The following is a 19,201-nucleotide window of genomic DNA, read 5'->3' on the forward strand; positions in this document are numbered from 1 at the left end:
ATGATGGAAAAATGGCTCATCCTGTACTTTTTTATATAGTACATAATGTCCAAAGAGAAGACTGTACACTCTGGAACAGTTAAACATTGTTTACTTGCAAATTACCATAGAGCATGTTATTTTCCCAGCTATATAGTGCTGCTTGTCCTTGATCACTGGTGTGTGCGCTCTCTATTTCTAGTCGTCTCCAGGGAGACTGGAAAGTAGATTTTATAATCCAGCAAATTCTGAATTCGCCCCCCCGGAGCGCTGCTTTACCACGTTATATCCAAATTCGTGTTATATCCGGTCACGTTCTATCGGGGTAGAGGTGTACTCCAAACTCATGGTCTCTGTCAAAAGAGCAGGGTATAGGTGTCTTCTCTCACGAGGTGTTGCAGAGGGTCATGGTCGATACATGGAAGGGTAAAAGCCAAGGAACTAGGGTGACCAGATAGCAAGAGTGGGGGGTAATTGGCATCTATATAAGACAAAGCCCCAGATATCGGGACTGTCCCTATAAAATCGGATATCTGGTCACCCTACAAGGAACCAAGAAGAAGGTATAAGTTGATGGCGGTGTGTGATTGCCTGATCCTTTCTGTGATTCTTTACCAGTAGGGCAATGTGCACTACATTCCAAATAGCCATTTCCACTGTTTGGTACAGAAGGATTGATGTTTTTCCTTTGGGGACTCTAGTGAGGATTACAGTTGTGCCTGGCATCCTTACATTGGGAAGAAAGCCCTTTGTGTCCTCCTCACTTTTGGCACACCCTTGCAAACACAAGGTATGATCTGGCCCATAACTTTCATGTTTTATTTTCATTTAAAATAATTTTGTTGTGAGGTGACTATTACATGGTTGCATACTGTGTGTGTATTTGTTTCTGCTGTGACAGGATTCACCAGAAAGCTAATGAGACACATTCCCTCTGATATAGCTTTATTGACTTTGTTACACTCATGCCATGGTCAAATTTTGTCCTTTCTGTTGAGATTCAACAGATAATTTTCCCTACCCTTTTCCTGTGTTTGGATCATTTGTGCTCAATCTGTTCTTGGATTTCACAACACTATTTAACTGATAAAAACATTTCAGAGCTTGAAATGCATTTTATATGTGGATTTACACCCCGAGTTTTGTGTTGTATGATTCTATTGCTGCCTGCACTACTCCTTGATAAGCTTGGTGTTACTGATGCTGTAAGTGCTTCTTGATTAAAGTCAACCATTATTGACTGGTGAAGTACAACCACCACAGTTCTATTCTGTCAAAAATTCACTCTGGATCATAGCTGATATATCTCACTAGAAATATTCCTATATAGAAAGAATCCCTCCAGATGGATGAGTTTTACATCTCCCTATCAGGGAAGTGTTTGGTCTATACATTTCATGCACTTTTATTTAAAAGGTTTTAAAAGTGCTGGTTCACAGCTTATTGTAAATATGTTACTATACAAGGCAAATGGAATGATGAAACATGAATGACAAATGTGTGCTCTGCATTCTTATGGCTCAATACAACTCCCATTGAACTGGATGAGAGCCCCGAGGGGAAATTTTGCCTCCCAAAACTCCTCCACAAAAATTCAGTGCCCTGAAATGAGTGCTCCTTCTCAGGAGCAGTATTTAGGGAGCCAAAGCAGAGGCTCTAGGTTCTGTGTGTGCCAGGAAACCCAGTATAATGCAGATGGGGGCATTTAGGTGTGATGTGGGCTAGGGAAGGAGCCGGGACTGGAGGATCAGTGATGTCAGATCTGCTAGCTCTCTTCCCACCACTGCCCAATGGAGAGGGCAAGCCCTCATGGGGGTTTGCCCTCAGTGAAGTGCATGGGTATATTAAGCATGTGCTCAAAATGGAGGTTCTTTCGGAAATTTGGCCCATAGTGCCTGTTGTTAAAAATAACAAATTCACGTCAGTCCCGGGACTGGTTCTTCAGCCCTTCTTCAAGCTGATCAGTACTTTCCTGAGCAGTCCTGTTGAACCACAATGGCATTTTTCAGGGGCCTATGTGATGTCGGTCATAAAGGCTGCAGAGTTAAACCTTCATTAAGTCTTGTCAAACAGATGTAAAATATAAAAAAACCCCAATAACTCTCTAATATTTCTGGTCTAAATAGATGGACCAAAATCGTCATTGTTGGCAGTGGAGTGATATAAGAAATGAATTTGGCTGCATATGTCTAAATTACAGCTGAACATTTTTGTAAATCAGTCACACAATCAGCCAAGATAGGAGCATGGTCATATAATAGGAAAACACTTTCCACTGCTCAAGTACAGTTCTAAATATACATGCTGTGTGTGGTTTTTTTTCCTAATATTTTGTAATAATTATTTTTAACCTAAATTTTCTCTAGTACATAAAAAAAAAAAAAAAAAAAAAACACCACCCACCACAACAAAACACTCTTAGCACAGGTAAGAACCATATTAATAATTTTACAATTAAAAAAGTATTTTCATTTCCATCCATAGAAAACCATAAGTCTGATGTTTCTGGTGTCTTGGACCAACCCCTCTGGAAAATTCTCTCAAAACAGAACTAAACATATTTTGAAGCTGTCTTCTCCTGGTGCCAAACTCCAAATTAAACCTAGGGGGGCGGGAGGAGCAGGGACAAACTTTCAATGGAATGTACATCCTAAAGTAGATTAATTTAGTCACTGTAGCAGTCTGTATTTTAGTCTATTAGAAAAACAAGTTCATTCTAGCCTTGGCAGACACCAGTTGCCATGGCAGCCCGCACCCGCTGGTACTTTTGCACATAGTTTTTTGTATGTGAGAAAACGTTCAGTCTTGGGAGATACGACTATTGTCACTAGTTTCACTTATGTCAGGTTCTTGGTAGAGGGAGCTGTGCAACCAGCCAGGGAATTTCCTGTCTGCTTTTATCTCTGATTAGACTTAGTTCTTGAGGCAGAGTTGTTCCCTGGAACCCAGACATTGGTGTTGGGCTTAGATTTCTGAAAGAAGGGGTTGCCTACATGGTCTTTATTAATTATTATTATTATTTGCATTACCATAGCCCTAGTCCTGGACCAGGGCCCTATTGCGCTAGGTGCTGCACAAGCCAGAACAAAAAGACAGTCCAGGCCCCAGAGAGCTTGCAATCTAAGTATAAGTATCAGAGGGGTAGCCGTGTTAGTCTGAATCTGTAAAAAGCAACAGAGGGTCCTGTGGCACCTTTGAGACTAACAGAAGTACTGGGAGCATAAGCTTTCGTGGGTCAGAACCTCACTTCTTCAGATGCAAGTAATGGAAATCTCCAGAGGCAGGTATATACCATACCAGAAGTGAGGTTCTGACCCACGAAAGCTTATGCTCCCAGTACTTCTGTTAGTCTCAAAGGTGCCACAGGACCCTCTGTTGCTTTTTACAATCTAAGTATAAGATAGAGACAACAGATGAATACAGACAGAGTGGAGTACAATGAAACAATATTGGTTAGCATGATAGGCAGTGGTCTCAGCACACCAGCAGTCTAACTGTTGTCCAGTTTTTTCTAGGCACAATGGCAAAGGAGAGCTTTGAAAATAGATAATGAGATTGTTGTGCAGATTTTTATGGCGAACTCCTCCCAGAAGGGGAAGCATGGGAGAAAGCACAACAGTGTTTGTCTGAAAATTTAACAAGTGGGTGGTGGAGGCTGACATCAGCCCAAGTTGGAAGTGAGGTCTTGATAGGGAAATGAGAGAGAGATTCCATAAAGGGCCTTGACAGTAAAGACAAGTAGTTTGTGTTTGATGCAATAAAGAAATGGCAGCACTAGAGGGATGCAAAGAAAGGGGTGATGTGGTCAGAGTAATTGGTCAGAAAAATGATCTTTGCAGCATGGATATGAGTGGGGCAAGATTCCATTTGTCAAGGCCAGAGAGAAGGAAGTTGCTGTCATCGATCCGTGAGGTGATGAGAGCCTAGACAAGATCTTTAGCTGTGTGGATGGATAGGGAAGGCCCTATCTTAAAGATGTTATGCAGAAAGAATCAACAATATTTACACCCAGCCTGGATATTAGGACCCAGGCAGAGGTCCGATTTAAAGAAGACACCTACGTTATGGACCTGAGTGACAGGCAAGAGGGTGCTATCCACAGTGTTCAAGAGTGGAGGTAGTGGGGACAGGATGGGATGAAGATTAAGTGCTCTGTTTTAGCCATGTTGAGCTTGAGCTGATGGCTAGATGTCAGAGAGACAGGCTGAGCTTTTGCTTTGGACAAGAGGACACGGGTCTGGAATAGAGGGAGGGAGAGAGGTTGAGAGATCTGTGAGATCGTAATTGAATTTGTGTTGCAGATGAGATTACCCAGGGAGAAGAGAAGGGGACCAAGGATAGAGCCTGTGTTACAGGGGTAGGGTTTACCTGTAAATAAAACAAGCTACATTTAGAATATACCCAGACTTTGCATCTCTAATTTCTTCTACCCAGGGAAGCTGAACTGCAAGGCCCTGGATATCTGCTACCACTTAGTAAAGAGGTGATACTGGTATCAAATGAAGGGCAATAGTGTTTTAGATAAGATGCTTACAAGTTCTACGAGTTGTAAGTACCACAGACAAACAAAAATTGCAGACATGGCCTATAATGTCTCTTCAGAATGACAAGTAACTAAAAGCTGGATACTAAGAGGGACGAAATCTCTCAAGGGTGAGCTTGGTGATCTAATTATGTAGGACTTGTAGCATACAGATAATACTGTTAAAGGAAGCTAGTGTACTGGTGAAAATCATATTGAATGTACTCTGTACTGTACATTGAACATGACAGAAAATGTATTTTCTGCACTTTCTGAAAGCTTCAGGGTGTTCAGCAGGGCGAGGTGGAATTTTGTCTTGAAAGCTACTACATTAAGAAATTTGAGATGCATTAATGTTGGAATCAGCTATATTGTGAATCCTTTTAAAAAAACAAAAACAAATGTTGGTAGAGATAGTGCAGCTAAAGAAATATTCACTGTGGCTGGGATTTTCAAAAGACTCTAAAGGAGTTAGGTCCCCATCTTCCATATGTTATGTTCACAGCATACACTCGCAGAAGTTGTATCACCTTTTTCTATATGAATATCATTGCTATAATCATTAGAGATAAAGAGAAGAAAATACAATCAAGATATTTAATGACTCTCCACTTCACATTATCCAAGCACTGCATCCCCCTTCCCCACAAGTGTTTGACATTTGCACTGTACTTATAGCGACTTTTATTAAAAAAAAAAAGAAAAGAAGAAAACTGAAATGAACTATAGTGCCATCATCCAAACTGGCGTTTTTTGTGGTGACACTTTATTGATCCAGAATGCCACCTTGGTCGTCAGTAAATGACTGTATATTTATTTTCCTCCTTTGTGTTCTTTTTCTTTCTCAACTAAAATGAAATATTATTTTTCAAGCTGTCTTGTTTGACAGCTGGGTCGATTGGAACTTCCTTCAGTTAGAATAAAATGCAATTGTAACTCTGTAACTTATAGACACTCTTAATACATGTTAAACATCTACCTGAACTGAATACAATAAACCTCCAAAGATCATTCTGAAAAATCATCAAATAAAATGATACTATAAACACTAATGGTAAAAAAAAAAAGAGAGAGAGAGAGAGAAGCAAGGCCAGCAATGAAAGTTGCTCTATTCAGGAACATATGCGAATTGAAGAAAAAACATGTTGTTGCATATTTTCTCTCCATTTATTTTAATATGAAGGTCATGAACAAGAGCAATGGACAGACTAACAACTTGGCTATTAGCATCAAACATGTTTCAGGAGACACAGATGCTGGTTTATAGAGCTGGATGAAAGGAAATGTCTAACTTAGGATTTGGTGCTGCAAAGTGCTGAGTACCTTTTCTCAGAATGCAAGAAATGATTTCTTGCATTATTTCTCATTAGGGACCTTTTTAAGTAACCATCAGCAACAGGTACTTTATTTCTGAGGTAGTAATGGGATAAACAAACATCTTAATGACCCTTTCAAAACTTATACAGCCTTTGACTGTGGTATGATGTGTGGCTTCTACTCTTACAAATTAGGGTATGTCTACATTACGGGATTAATCCAAATTTATATAATTCGAATTTTGGAAACGGATTGTATAAAGTCGAATGTATGCGGCCACACTAAGCACATTAATTCGGTGGTGTGCGTCCATGTACCGGGGCTAGCGTCAACTTCTGGAGCACTGCACTGTGCGTAGCTATCCCATAGCTATCCCATAGTTCCCGCAGTCTCCTCCACCCATTGGAATTCTGGGTTGAGATCCCAATGCCTGATGGGGCCAAAAACATTATCGCGGGTGGTTCTGGGTATATCCTCCCCCCTCTCCAGGGAAGCAATGGCAGACAACCGTTTCGCGCCTTTTTCCTGGGTGAATAGTGCAGACGCCATACCACGGCAAGCATGGAGCCTGCTCAGCTCAAGACAGCAGTCATGAACATTGTAAACACCTCGCGCATTATCGTGCAGTTTATGCTGAACCAGAACATGCAAAACCAGGCTGCGAGGAGTAGGCTACGGCAGCGCGGCAGCGAGAGTGATGAGGATATGGACATGGAATTCTATCAAATCGCGGGACCCGGTGCTTTGGAGAGCATGCTGTTAATGGGGCAGGTTATAGCCGTGGAACGCCGATTCTGGGCCTGGGAAACAAGCACAGACTGGTGGGACCGCATAGTGTTGCAGGTATGGGATGATTCCCAGTGGCTGCGAAACTTTCGCATGCGTAAGGGCACTTTCATGGAACTTTGTGACTTGCTTTCCCCTGCCCTGAAGCGCCAGAATACCAAGATGAGAGCAGCCCTCACAGTTGAGAAGCGAGTGGCGATAGCCCTGTGGAAGCTTGCAACGCCCGATAGCTACCAGTCAGTCGGGAATCAATTTGGAGTGGGCAAATCTACTGTGGGGGCTGCTGTGATGCAAGTAGCCAAAGCAATCACTGAGGTGCTGCTACAAAAGGTAGTGACTCTGGGAAACGTGCAGGTCATAGTGGATGGCTTTGCTGCAATGGGATTCCCTAACTGTGGTGGGGCAATAGATGGAACCCATATCCCTATCTTGGCACCGGAGCACCAGGGTACCCAGTACATAAACCGCAAGGAGTACTTTTCAATGGTGCTGCAAGCACTTGTGGATCACAAGGGACGTTTCACCAACATCAATGTGGGCTGGCCGGGAAGGGTTCATGACGCTCGCGTCTTCAGGAACACTAATCTGTTTAAACGGCTGCAGCAAGGGACTTACTTCCCGGACCAGAAAATGACCGTTGGGGATGTTGAAATGCCAATAGTTATTCTTGGGGACCCAGCCTACCCCTTAATGCCATGGCTCATGAAGCCATACACAGGCAGCCTGGACAGGAGTCAGGAACCGTTCAACTACAGGCTGAGCAAGTGCAGAATGGTGGTAGAATGTGCATTTGGCCGTTTAAAAGGTCGCTGGCGATCGTTATTGACTCGCTCAGACCTCAGCCAAACCAATATCCCCATTGTTATTTCTGCTTGCTGTGTGCTCCACAATCTCTGTGAAAGTAAGGGGGAGACCTTTATGGCGGGGTGGGAGGCTGAGGCAAATCTCCTGGCTGCTGATTACGCGCAGCCAGACACCAGGGTGATTAGAAGAGCACACCAGGAAGCGCTGTGCATCAGAGAAGCTTTGAAAACCAGTTTCATGACTGGCCAGGCTACAGTGTGAAATTTCTGTTTGTTTCTCCTTCATGAAAACCCGCCCCCTTTATTGACTCATTCTCTGTAAGGAACCCACCCTCCCACTTCCCCCAGCTTGCTTTCAAAGGAAATAAGGTCACTATCATTTAAAAATCATGTATTCTTTATTAATTGATTATAAACATAGGGAGATAACCTACAAGGTAATCTGGGTGAGGTTTGGGAGGAGGATAGGAGTGAAGTAAAAGGCCAGTGAAAAAGTTCAAAGTAATGACAGCCTTTTGGTTGGGCTGTCCACTGAGGTGGAGTGGGAGGGTGCACGGAGCCTCCCCACCCGTGTTCTTACACATCTGGGTGAGGAGGATATCGAACATGGTGAGGGGGGAGGGAGGTTATACAGCGGCTGCAGTGGCAGTCTGTTATCCTGCTTCCGTTCCTGAAGCTCCACCAGACCCCGGAGCATGTATGTTTGCTCACGCAGCAGCCCCAGCGTTGCAGCCTGCCACCTCTCATCTCGAGCATCCCTCATGACCTCACATTCACTGGCATCTTTCCTAAATTTAGATACCGTGTCCTTCCACTCATTCAAATGAGCTCTTTCATTGCGGGTGCATTCCATTATTTCTGTGAACATCTCGTCTCGCGTCCTCTTCCTCCACCGCCTTATCTGAGATAGCCTTCGGGACGGAGGAGGGAGGCTTGAAAAATTTGCAGCTGCTGGAGGGAGGTTAAAAAAAAGGAGAGAAGTTTTTTAAATGATACATTTTACAGAACAATGCTTATACTCTTTCATAGTGAACAACCCTATTCACATTACATAGCACATGTGATTTCAGTACAAGGTCACATTTTCCATCTTAATATTGAGTGCCTGTGGCTTTTGTGTTAGAGATCACAGACGCAGGTCCAGGCAACAGAATTCAGCTTGCATGCGGCCATGGTAAGCCATTGTCTTTCGGCTTCTGCGCCCTCCTTTCCCACATACCAAGCAAAGCCCGTTGACTGCTGCGGTTTTCCTGTTAACCTTCAGCAGCAGCAAACAAACTAAACCCCCCTCATCCATTTATCTGGGATGATCGCTTTATCCCTCCCCCCACCGCGTGGCTGGTATCAGGGAAGATCCCTGCAGAAACCAAACTAACCCTCCCCTCCCCCCCCCCGCCGCCATGAATTATCTGGGATGATTGCTGTACCCCTCCCCACACCGCATGGCTGGTAAAAGGGAAGATCCCTGCTAGCCAAACGTGAAAAGCTCAGGGCCATTTCCCCCCTCCCTCTCCCCCCCCCCCGCGCTTGGCTAACTGCAGGGAAGGATTTCTTTTCTGCCAGCCACAGGCAAACAGCCCAGTAGGAACGGCCACCTCTGTCCCCTTAATGAAATTCCCATATTTCAACCAGGTTACCATGAGCGATATCACTGTCCTGAGGATTACACAGCGAGATAAAGAACGGATGTTGCTTGAATGCCAGCAAACACCGGGACCATACGCTGCCAGGCTTTGTAATGCAATGATACCAGATTACTTGCTGCAAGCATGGTGTGGTCAAGTGTCCTACCACGGAGGACGGAATAAGGCTGCACTGCCCAGAAACCTTGTGGCAAAGCTTTTGGAGTACCTCCAGGAGAGCTTCATGGAGATGTCCCTGGAGGATTTCCGCTCCATCGCCAGACACGTTAACAGACTTTTCCAGTAGCTGTACTGGCCACGAATGCATCCCAAGTCCTCAGGGCAAAGTAATCATTAAAAAACGCTTGTTTTAAAAGCAAGTTTTATATTTTAAAAGGTAAACTCACCTGAGGTCCCTTCCATGGGGTCATGGTCTTGCATATTGGTTTGGGAGGGTACTTCAGTCAGGCTGAGAAAAAGATCCTGGCTGTTGGGGAGAACGGAGTGCTGGGTGCTCTCTGCAAGCTCATCCTCTTCCTCCTCCTCCCCGTCCGCAGAATCCTCAGGTGTAGCTGATGAGATTATCCCCACCTCGGAATCCACGGTCAGAGGTGGGGTAATGGTGGCGGCCCCCCCTAGAATTGCATGCAGCTCGGCGTAGAAGCGGCATGTCCGCGGCTCTGACCCGGAGTGACCATTTGCCTCCTTTGTTTTTTGATAGGCTTGTCTGAGCTCCTTGATTTTCACGCGGCACTGATCTGAGTCCCTATTGTGGCCTCTCTCCATCATGCCCTTGGAGATTTTTTCAAAAGTTTTGGCATTTCGTCTTTTCGAACAAAGTTCTGCTAGCACTGAATCCTCTCCCCATATAGCGATCAGATCCAGTACCTCCCGTACGGTCCATGCTGGTGCTCTTTTTCGATTATCGGCCTGCATGGTTACCTGTGCTGATGAGCTGAGCTATCTGTGGTCACCTGTGCTCTCCACGCTGGACAAACAGGAAATGAAATTCAAATGTTCGCGGGGCTTTTCCTGTCTACCTGGCCAGTGCATCCGAGTTCAGATTGCTGTCCAGAGCAGTCACAATGGTGCACTGTTGGACAGCTCCCGGAGGCCAATATCATCGAATTGTGGCCACACTAACCCTAATTCGAAATGACAATATCGATTTTTGGCACTACTCCGCTCATCGGGATGGAGTACAGAAATCGATTTAAAGAGCCCTTTATTTCGAAATAAATGGCTTCGTTGTGTGGACAGGTGCAGGGTTAATTCGATTTAACGCTGCTAAATCCGAATTAAAGTCATAATGTAGACCAGGCCTTAGTTTAATTATTTTAAAGCTGTATGGTGTTGACTTTATTTAATAATAGTGTAGTTCTAGTTCTCATTTGTGTTTTTATTTTTGTGCTTGCTATAGTTACTAGTGCATTTGAACTGTAGTACAAATGATGTCCCTATCATGGGTCAGGACCTCATTACGCTAAGTGCTGTGCACATGTGCTCTTCTGTTTCCCAACGAGCCTAACACATGCATGTCTCATGATTATCCGAACAAAAAAATGTGGCTCACACACAAATTTACTGGGGATAGAGTTCATCAGAGAAATGTTTGTGATGATTCTCTTTTGAGGGAGCCGATATCTGACTCCGTTTTTTTGTGTATTGTTAAGTATCAGTTGGAATTTACAGTGCTGTACTGCTCAATACTCCAGGACATGCAGCAGGCTACAAAATTTGATACCTTTCCAGTGTTTAACGGTCTGCTTCTCTTACACGCTGAAAAGAGTGTAAGCACATTGTAAAATATACAAAAGATCTTTTAATTAACTTATTTAAAAGCATGACCTTTGGGTGCACTGAGAAATTTGATGTGGGCACATTTAATAACATCTGTTTTCAATTATAAAATGATTTATGCTGTATCCCTTAAATAATATCAGTACACTTCTTGCACAGTCTTACAGGACTAGGTGCTATTAGTCCACTGCTTAGGCTACATCTACACTACAGAGGGGAGTCGATTTAAGATACGCAAATTCAGCTACTTGAATAGCGTAGCTGAATTCGACGTATCGCAGCCGACTTACCCCGCTGTGAGGACGGCGGCAAAATCGACCTCTGCGGCTTCCCATCAACGGCGCTTACTCCCACCTCCGCTGGTGGAGTAAGAGCGTCGATTCGGGGATCAATTGTCGCGTCCCAACGGGACGCGATAAATCGATCCCCGGGAGGTCGATTTCTACCCGCCGATTCAGGCGGGTAGTGTAGACACAGCCTTAGCTTTTTCTTTCAACCCCCTTTTCACAGTCCCATGTAGGGCCATTTGCAGCCACTGCCATGCTAGTATTTTCAAGGATGAACTTGGGGTCCAGCTTGGCTTCTGTTGGGTTCTGACACCATCCTGTTCAAATGTACTATACTTTCTCCTCCCTATTTTACCATTTCTTCCATAACTGTCTTGTCCCACCTGACTCTCTCTCTCCATCTTTCTTCTCTATCCTTTTAAAATGTGAGTAATATGAATTTCATCCTGCTGTTAAGGATGACGTGGAGGGCACTCTTCTATTTTGTTCAAAGGGAAATGTTGGTGTGTGATTCAGAACTAATGTCAGATTCCATCCAGATGCAGGATTTTGGGAAGAGGCTTGTGAAAGAGGATCAGTGTGACATCTCACAAAATCAAAACCAAAACATGTCTTATTGTGTTGCTCATCCTCAGGCTGTAAAGACAGGCTGTTATTTCCTCTCCTTTGATATTTCATTTCTAAGATGAACTCCATTATTTGTAAGTTAGTTTCTGTGCCCATTACAATTTTTGATGTGTTAATAACCTTGACGTTGAAATCTTAGCATATTCTCAAATATCAGAGCGAGGGTCCTTGAGCTGTAATTAAAGTCCCCAAGCAAAAGATTTGTGAAGCTGGACCTAAAGAAGTGAGTCCATCTTCTACTGTAAACTCTTTGGTGCAGGGAATTTCCATCTGTGTTTATACAGTGGCCAATCCTGTGGAAATCAATATTGATTAGGGCTTGGGTAATAACTCCCCCCCCCAGAAATCTGTATATATATTTTCAAATTGTGAACATTACAACAAAAACAAAACCTCAAGCCTTAGAGAACTAGGAAATATTTGGCTAAAGTTAGAAGAAATCCACGTATTTGAAAGTGTGGATATGCATGATTAAAGCGCCAAAACAATCTTAACTCTGCTCCAGTAGTGTCTCATTGACAACAAGCAGAACCTCCACAACAGTCTTATCTGTACATAACAAACGCGTTCATCATGTCAGTGAGCAAGAATGAGAATTATTATTTTTATTACAGTAGTGCCTCGGGACCAGCCAAGAAGGAGTGCTGTTTTTGGGTGGGGGTAGTTAGGAGAGGAGAAGCTAAACAGATCACCAGGGATGGGGAAACAGAGACAGAGAAAGGGGAAAGGGTATGAAGTCAGGGTAACTGAAGCTGAGGTGAAGAGACTGTGGAATGGAGCAAACAGTAAATCAGACCAAGGGAGAGAACACCCTACTGCAACCCCCAGGCTGCTTCTGGGTCTGCTCCCACAGGCTTCACTTTCTTTGGCCCCTGGAGCTAGCTCCTCCCTGGAATTTCTTATTCCCCTGAACCCACATAGATAAGAGGGGGGTGCACGGTTTGAGCAGGGGAAGGGGAGAGCTGTGAAGTCTCAGTTCAGTGGCTTAAGTCCCCACTGCAGTTCAGAGGCTTATTGATCATGTTTTCCTTTCTCATGTAGTTATGTGTCTCAAAGCCCACACACACTTCAGATGAGGGTAACTGCACAGAAGAGTCCTTGTAATTCAGTTCTGTAATATTTTTGCTTGCAGCTACCACAGAGGGTTGCACAAATCTCAAACGTATATTTTTGTGCAGGATCATCATTGCTGGGTACAAAAGTTCGGAGGAGCAAGTTGAACTTTTTAGACATGGGCAGCACTACGTGCAAAAACAATAAATACACCTTTGACAAAGGATTCTCGAAGCTAATTGGGAGTTGAGAACACTCAGAGTCTGCACATTTCAGGAGGCACACGTAGGACAAGTTAGATATTTGGAGCTGGTTCTCTCCCCATTAAGCTTTCGAATCAAGCTTTGTCCTCTTGTTCCCTCCCTCACTCCTGGAGCAAGTCCACTGTGAGGGGACTACAACAGGAGTTAGTGGACAATCACCCAGTGCCATGTGACAAGCATATTAACCTTTTATAGCCCTGACTCATGTCGTGTGTGACTGGGGCAGGGAAATAAAGATCACTGTCTGGCCAGTATGTCATACCTTCATTATAGGAAAGCTGCTGGTGAGTGGAATGTCATCTGTAAGTTTGGGATTTCCTGTGCATATGGGTGGTAGATTTGGCTATTTAGTGTATCTGTGGTTTTATACTTCTGCAATATGCTGCTGTTCTGTCAGCAGATCCATCTGTCTAGGTACTTACATGGCCTTCGTCATCATAGTATCGGCAGAATTAAAGGGTACAGAATTAATCAGCCAGGACTCTTCAGCAGGATAAAATCTTTATAACCATAAAACAAAACAAGTTACCTCAGCAAAACCAAATGTAAAAATAAAGTCCCCTTTCACGCTGCAGATTTAACCCAGAACTCAGATTTGGTGTGTGGAGCCCTGTACTCCCACAGGCAAACTCCCTTCCCTGTCTCCCCACACAGCAGTTTTATCTTACAATCCCTCTCCAGAGCTCCATTGCATGGGGGAGGAGGGATGGGGGAGAAGGGAAGTTAGCTCTGAACTAAACCCTTACTTACTGGGGATTGCTGCTGCACCAGACTCAGCCCTTCTTCTGTTTTCTTGTCAGGTGTCAAGGAACGGCTCATTAAACAATTCCCAAATGAACACGACGCTCCCAAATGCAATGAATCTAAGTGCCATTTCCCCCCCTCCTTTTCTGTTCTTTCTAGTTTCTATTGGCTTTTAGTTTTTTGTTTGGTAGTTTTGTATTTTTAAAAATACTTTATAGTAGTTGATGAACAAAAGTGTTATTGTCTCCTGCTGGTTTTTTTCCCTCTAGAATTGTATTTTTTTAGTGGCTTCTAAGGCAGAGCTGACACAAGTGCATTGAAGGGTGTCGTCAGGCCTGCTGATGGGGCACAGCGTTGTGGGATGATTAATGATTACGCTGGGGACTTACTGTCTACTTGGTCTTATTGCTGAGCCCTGAGACACCTTTCTCAAAAATCACAGCTTTGTTTAACTAATCAGAAAAGCTAATGGAAAAGCAACTCTCCACTGCTCGATCTAGTTTCCCAACATCTGGCACTAAACTCTGCCAGCAATGAGGATGATACTTGGGTGACAGTGGTGTGTCTTGGAGATCAGCATAATCTGCAGAATACTTATGGACCCTTCTTGCTTTATCTCAGGTCCTTATGTGGCGCCCCTTACTATAACACTTGAGTGCCTTACACTTTTTACAATATAGTTATCTTCACAACATCTGTCAAGTAAGGAATTATCTAGCTTACAAATAGGGAATTTAGGCACATAGAGATTAAATGACATTGCCAATGTCACACAGGAAGTCTGTGGGAGAGCCAGGAGGCGATCTGGGTTCCATTGATTCCCATTCTAGCGCATACTTGGCATGCATATAAAAAACAGTAACTTTGTCATCAAAAAGAAATATAAAGGACTACTACTACTACTACTACTACTAACAATAAAAGAATATAAGCCAGGGGTCGGTAACCTCTGGCACGCAGCTTGCCAGGGTAAACACCCTGCTAGGCCGGGCCAGTTTGTTTACCTGCTGCGATGGCAGGTTCGGCCGATCGCGGCTCCCACTGGCCGCGGTTCGCCGTCCCAGGCCAATGGGGGTGGCGGGAAGCCACAGCCAGCACATCGCTCGGCTGCACCGCTTCCTGCAGCCCCCACTGGCCTGGGACGGTGAACCGCGGCCAGTGGGAGCTGTGATCGGCCAAACTGGCCCATGCGGTAGGTAAACAAACTGGCCCGGCCTGCCAGGGTGCTTACCCTGGCGAGCCATGTGCCAGAGGTTGCCGACCCCCGATATAAGCCAAGGCATCTGAGCGATTTAAGGACTTCTTTAAGACTCTTAAAGCAGCTGTAGTTGTAAGAAGTGGTGGTGATGATACAGAAAATCCATTGTGGAGGGGTCTGAGGGGAATAAAACTATTCTGAAAAGATAAGGAAGCAAAACAAAATCCAATTTCCTGTAACTGTACGGAGCTGTGCTGCAACTGAAACTGTTTTGCGATGTGATGTGCAGTTCTGAAATGTAATCAGCATCTCCTAGACTTTCACTGTTCCTTAGCCTTATTGGCTGAAGGCAAATCAGAGGAGGAGCATGCCTCTGAATACTTTTTCACCCTCTACACACCATAAAACGGGCAGCAAGCGTACACTGCCTGACAGAGTGGTGCTTGCGGTTTGAAATTGGTTTCCACTCAGCAGCAGTCACTAGAGTATTTTACTTTTACCTTTCCTAATGGAAGACAAGAAAATACCTGAATGCATCAGTATATATAAGCTATGTGGGGGGAAAAAACTAAAAGAGCTGTAGATTGAATATCATGGAACTTGATAACCATGCTAATGGTGATGATTATTAGAAACTGCATCTGTAAGAGACAAAACCAGCATTTCAGAGTCTGAAATCCTGCTGTTTGATATCATGCTAGAGTTTTAACTGCTTTCTCCCTTGGAGGCTTTTGTGATAACTTTTGCAAGTGAAAAGTCTCAGGAGGACTACAAGGAAACTAAAAAGAAACTTGATATTTAAAAGGCAGCAAGCTGGAAAAATACCACTTAGCATTGGATCAGCGCTTCATAAGATGAACATCACACGCCACCATGGCATGCACCAGCCTCTGCGCCTCTGGAACCACAGCTATGGATTGCATGGTGGTGCCAATGAGTCAAGTGGAAAAGGTTACTCCTCTGGAGGGTGCTATGAGCAACTTTTTGTGGCCCCGGAAGTGTTTGTGACTCTGGGCTTCATAAGTTTATTGGAGAACATTTTGGTCATTGTGGCAATAGCCAAGAACAAGAATCTGCATTCACCTATGTACTTTTTCATCTGTAGTCTGGCAGTGGCTGACATGCTAGTGAGTCTGTCAAATGGATCAGAAACCATTGTAATCACCCTGTTAAACAATACAGACACTGGTGCACAAAGTTTCACCGTAAACATTGACAATGTCATTGACTCGGTGATTTGCAGTTCCTTACTTGCATCCATTTGCAGCCTGCTTTCAATAGCTGTGGACAGGTATTTTACCATCTTTTATGCTCTCCAGTACCATAACATTATGACAGTGAAGCGTGTAGGGATCATCATAACATGCATCTGGGCTGCTTGCACGGTTTCAGGCATTTTGTTCATTATTTACTCAGACAGCAGTGTTGTCATCATCTGTCTTATCAGCATGTTCTTCACCATGTTGGTTCTCATGGCCTCCCTCTATGTCCACATGTTCATGCTGGCCCGACTGCATATCAAAAAGATAGCAGTTCTTCCAGGGACGGGCACCATTCGTCAAGGTGCCAACATGAAGGGGGCTATCACTTTGACCATCTTGATAGGGGTTTTTGTTGTGTGCTGGGCCCCATTTTTCCTCCACTTGATTTTCTACATCTCCTGCCCCCACAACCCATATTGTGTATGTTTCATGTCCCATTTTAACTTGTACCTCATTCTCATCATGTGCAATTCCATCATTGATCCCCTTATCTACGCATTCCGGAGTCAAGAGCTCAGGAAAACCTTCAAGGAGATCATTTGCTGCTGTTGTCTGCGAGGGCTTTGTGACTTGTCTAACAAATATTAAATGGAAACAGAGAAGCTACTGTGCATACACACCACAGACCTCTAAACCTTCTAGTACTTTTCTCAACAGAACCTGGGCTATGTCTTTAATAATGAATCTCTCTCTCCTGCAGTTGTAAGTCTCATTCATGTATAATTTATATCTCTGTGTAATGCCTGTGCAAGCTACAGCTGTGATTATTTAACTTTGCGGGGAAAAAATCTCACCAGTCTGTAAGTAAAAGAAAAATGTAATCTTTCTGGATTGTGAAATACTAATAAATATGATCATCTGTAGGTCCTAGATGTTGGGAAATAAGTTAATTGCCTTACTTAAAATACACATATATTACTCTCCACACTTATCCTAATTCTGTTAACCTAAAAACCAGAGGCAGTTAGTTACTTTCATCCATGTATTAAATTATACACACATGAAAATTTAAAATGTAGTTAGGCTAATTATGAGTGCTTCTATATTTTATTTGTGTAATGGTGGATTGAATTATATATTTTAAATGGACATGTTTCTTAGAGTTAACTCAGTTCAATAATTAGCTTCATCATAGGGGTTCAAAATAATTGAATAAAGCTCCTTTCCACTGATGCATGTGCTGTCAAAAATGAATAAGATTTTTACACCCTTGCCACACAAGGTGATAGCTAGATATATAGTGCTTTACAAGATAGTGATTGTTGTATGACTGAGTTTCAGCTCATCAAGTGAAAATACTTTCCTAGAGTGACATTTTGTGCTGGATAAAGGTGCCAGACTAACATCACTGGAGACTTAAGCCACCTGCTTATCTGCAGAACAGATGTAATATGGATGGGTTGGCAGAATTTTTTAATAATTTTGATGGATAATATCAACGTTTATTTTTAAGCATTGTTTCCTATTTTTATCAATTTAAATTTTCACAGTTGTGGGAAATTATGGCAGTCAGACAATAATTATTTCATAACAATACATGTTGAGATTCAAAAAATTAAAATTTTTTAACCACTAAAACACAAATTGTCAATATCACACGTCAAAATATATCCAATAAATAGCCTTAAATCAAACTCTAAGTTCTCAAGCAGCATTTTTCTTACTTTGCCTCTCTGTAAAGTTTGATTATTATTGATGGAGATATTTTTTCATTTGTTTGCGTGTTTATGGTAAAATCAACATTTATTGACATTTACCAATAAAAGTCTAATCCTTCCAAGCCTAAATATGGGCATTGACAGCACAAGCTTCTATACATAGACTTATCTTTGTACCAGGGGCTCTATCTCAAGGGTTAAAAGGCGACTTCTGAATATTTTCTGTCCTTCTCCTCTCTAACAAGACTAGCGAGATGGGTGTCACTTGTGGTGTAAGTTGGATGCAGGCACCTTTTATTATACAAATAATACCACAGCATTCAATAGTAATTGCCCCAAATTCTGCAGTACTGCTATGTAAGATGTAGTGGTTCACACCGTTATTGTAGAATATTTTTATAGTACTTTCTTTTTAATAAAATTACCTGTCAGCTGGGACATGCTGGGACATTAATTCATTCCTCGTATGCCACTGAGCAAGACTAGATTGTCCTTTGGACACTGCTTGGGGAGACTGTGTAGTAAAATGGAAGGGACAATGGCTTGTGAGTCTGGAAACCCTGGTTCTACTTCCAGTGCTGCCAGTGACCTGTGTCTAATCATTTTGTCTCTCTATTCCAAAACCAAACACTATAAACCCAGTGAATTCAAAGTTAAGGGAAACCTTGAAATAAATACAAACATGTTCAATTTTGAAAATGCACAATTAGTGCACCCAAACAACCTTAACTCTTCCCTGCAATGACACCAGGCAATAAATATATGTTTGTGATTAAAGCTGGTTAATATTTTTGTACCTAAATTAGATTAAACTGATGTTTAAAGACATATTACATTTTTTTTTTTATTTCATGCTGTGGAGCCATGTGAAAAGCATTTCTTATCTTAACCTTTCCGTGAAAAAGATGTAGATTCCACAAGGGGAAAGCAATTATTTCATCAAGAAAATTCTATTTTCACAACAAAAATGTCAAAGCTACACGTGTATTTGCCCCCAAAGTGCTTTTCCACAATATTATTAATATTTAAACACACATTTTGTAATTGGAGTGCCATTAGTTTATACAGGTATAGTGATTTTTTTATGTGCAATTTTTCCAAGTTATTTTATTTGCAAAGGTTATAAAACTCTGCAAAACCATAACAAAGGATTGTTTTTAAAGTACCTAAAAATCCGGCTTCCTCGCTCTCTGCAAATTAGCTCAAAGTTCAGGGTGAGTTTCACAGGCATAAATATTTAAAAATGACTCACTTTTTGGATGCCCGACTTTAGATGTTTT

At 42.8% G+C, this 19,201-nt stretch overlaps 1 protein-coding gene across 1 annotated transcript; it reads left to right on the forward strand.

Moving 5' to 3' along the window:
• The first annotated feature begins 15,113 nt into the window (after positions 1 to 15,113).
• Positions 15,114 to 17,124, forward strand: MC4R (melanocortin 4 receptor). The gene has a single exon (XM_005286450.4). It carries the CDS (start codon positions 15,856 to 15,858, stop codon positions 16,849 to 16,851), a length of 996 nt encoding a protein of 331 aa, XP_005286507.1. The 5' UTR covers positions 15,114 to 15,855; the 3' UTR covers positions 16,852 to 17,124.
• Positions 17,125 to 19,201: the final 2,077 nt, after the last annotated feature.

This window comes from Chrysemys picta, chromosome 2 (genome assembly GCF_011386835.1).
Source record: "Chrysemys picta bellii isolate R12L10 chromosome 2, ASM1138683v2, whole genome shotgun sequence".
Lineage (NCBI taxonomy): Eukaryota > Metazoa > Chordata > Testudines > Emydidae > Chrysemys > Chrysemys picta.

What these genes read in the sequence shown, in the direction of transcription:
- MC4R (XM_005286450.4), top strand. Translation starts at nt 15,856, where the DNA reads ATGAACATCACACGCCACCATGGCATGCACCAGCCTCTGCGCCTCTGG.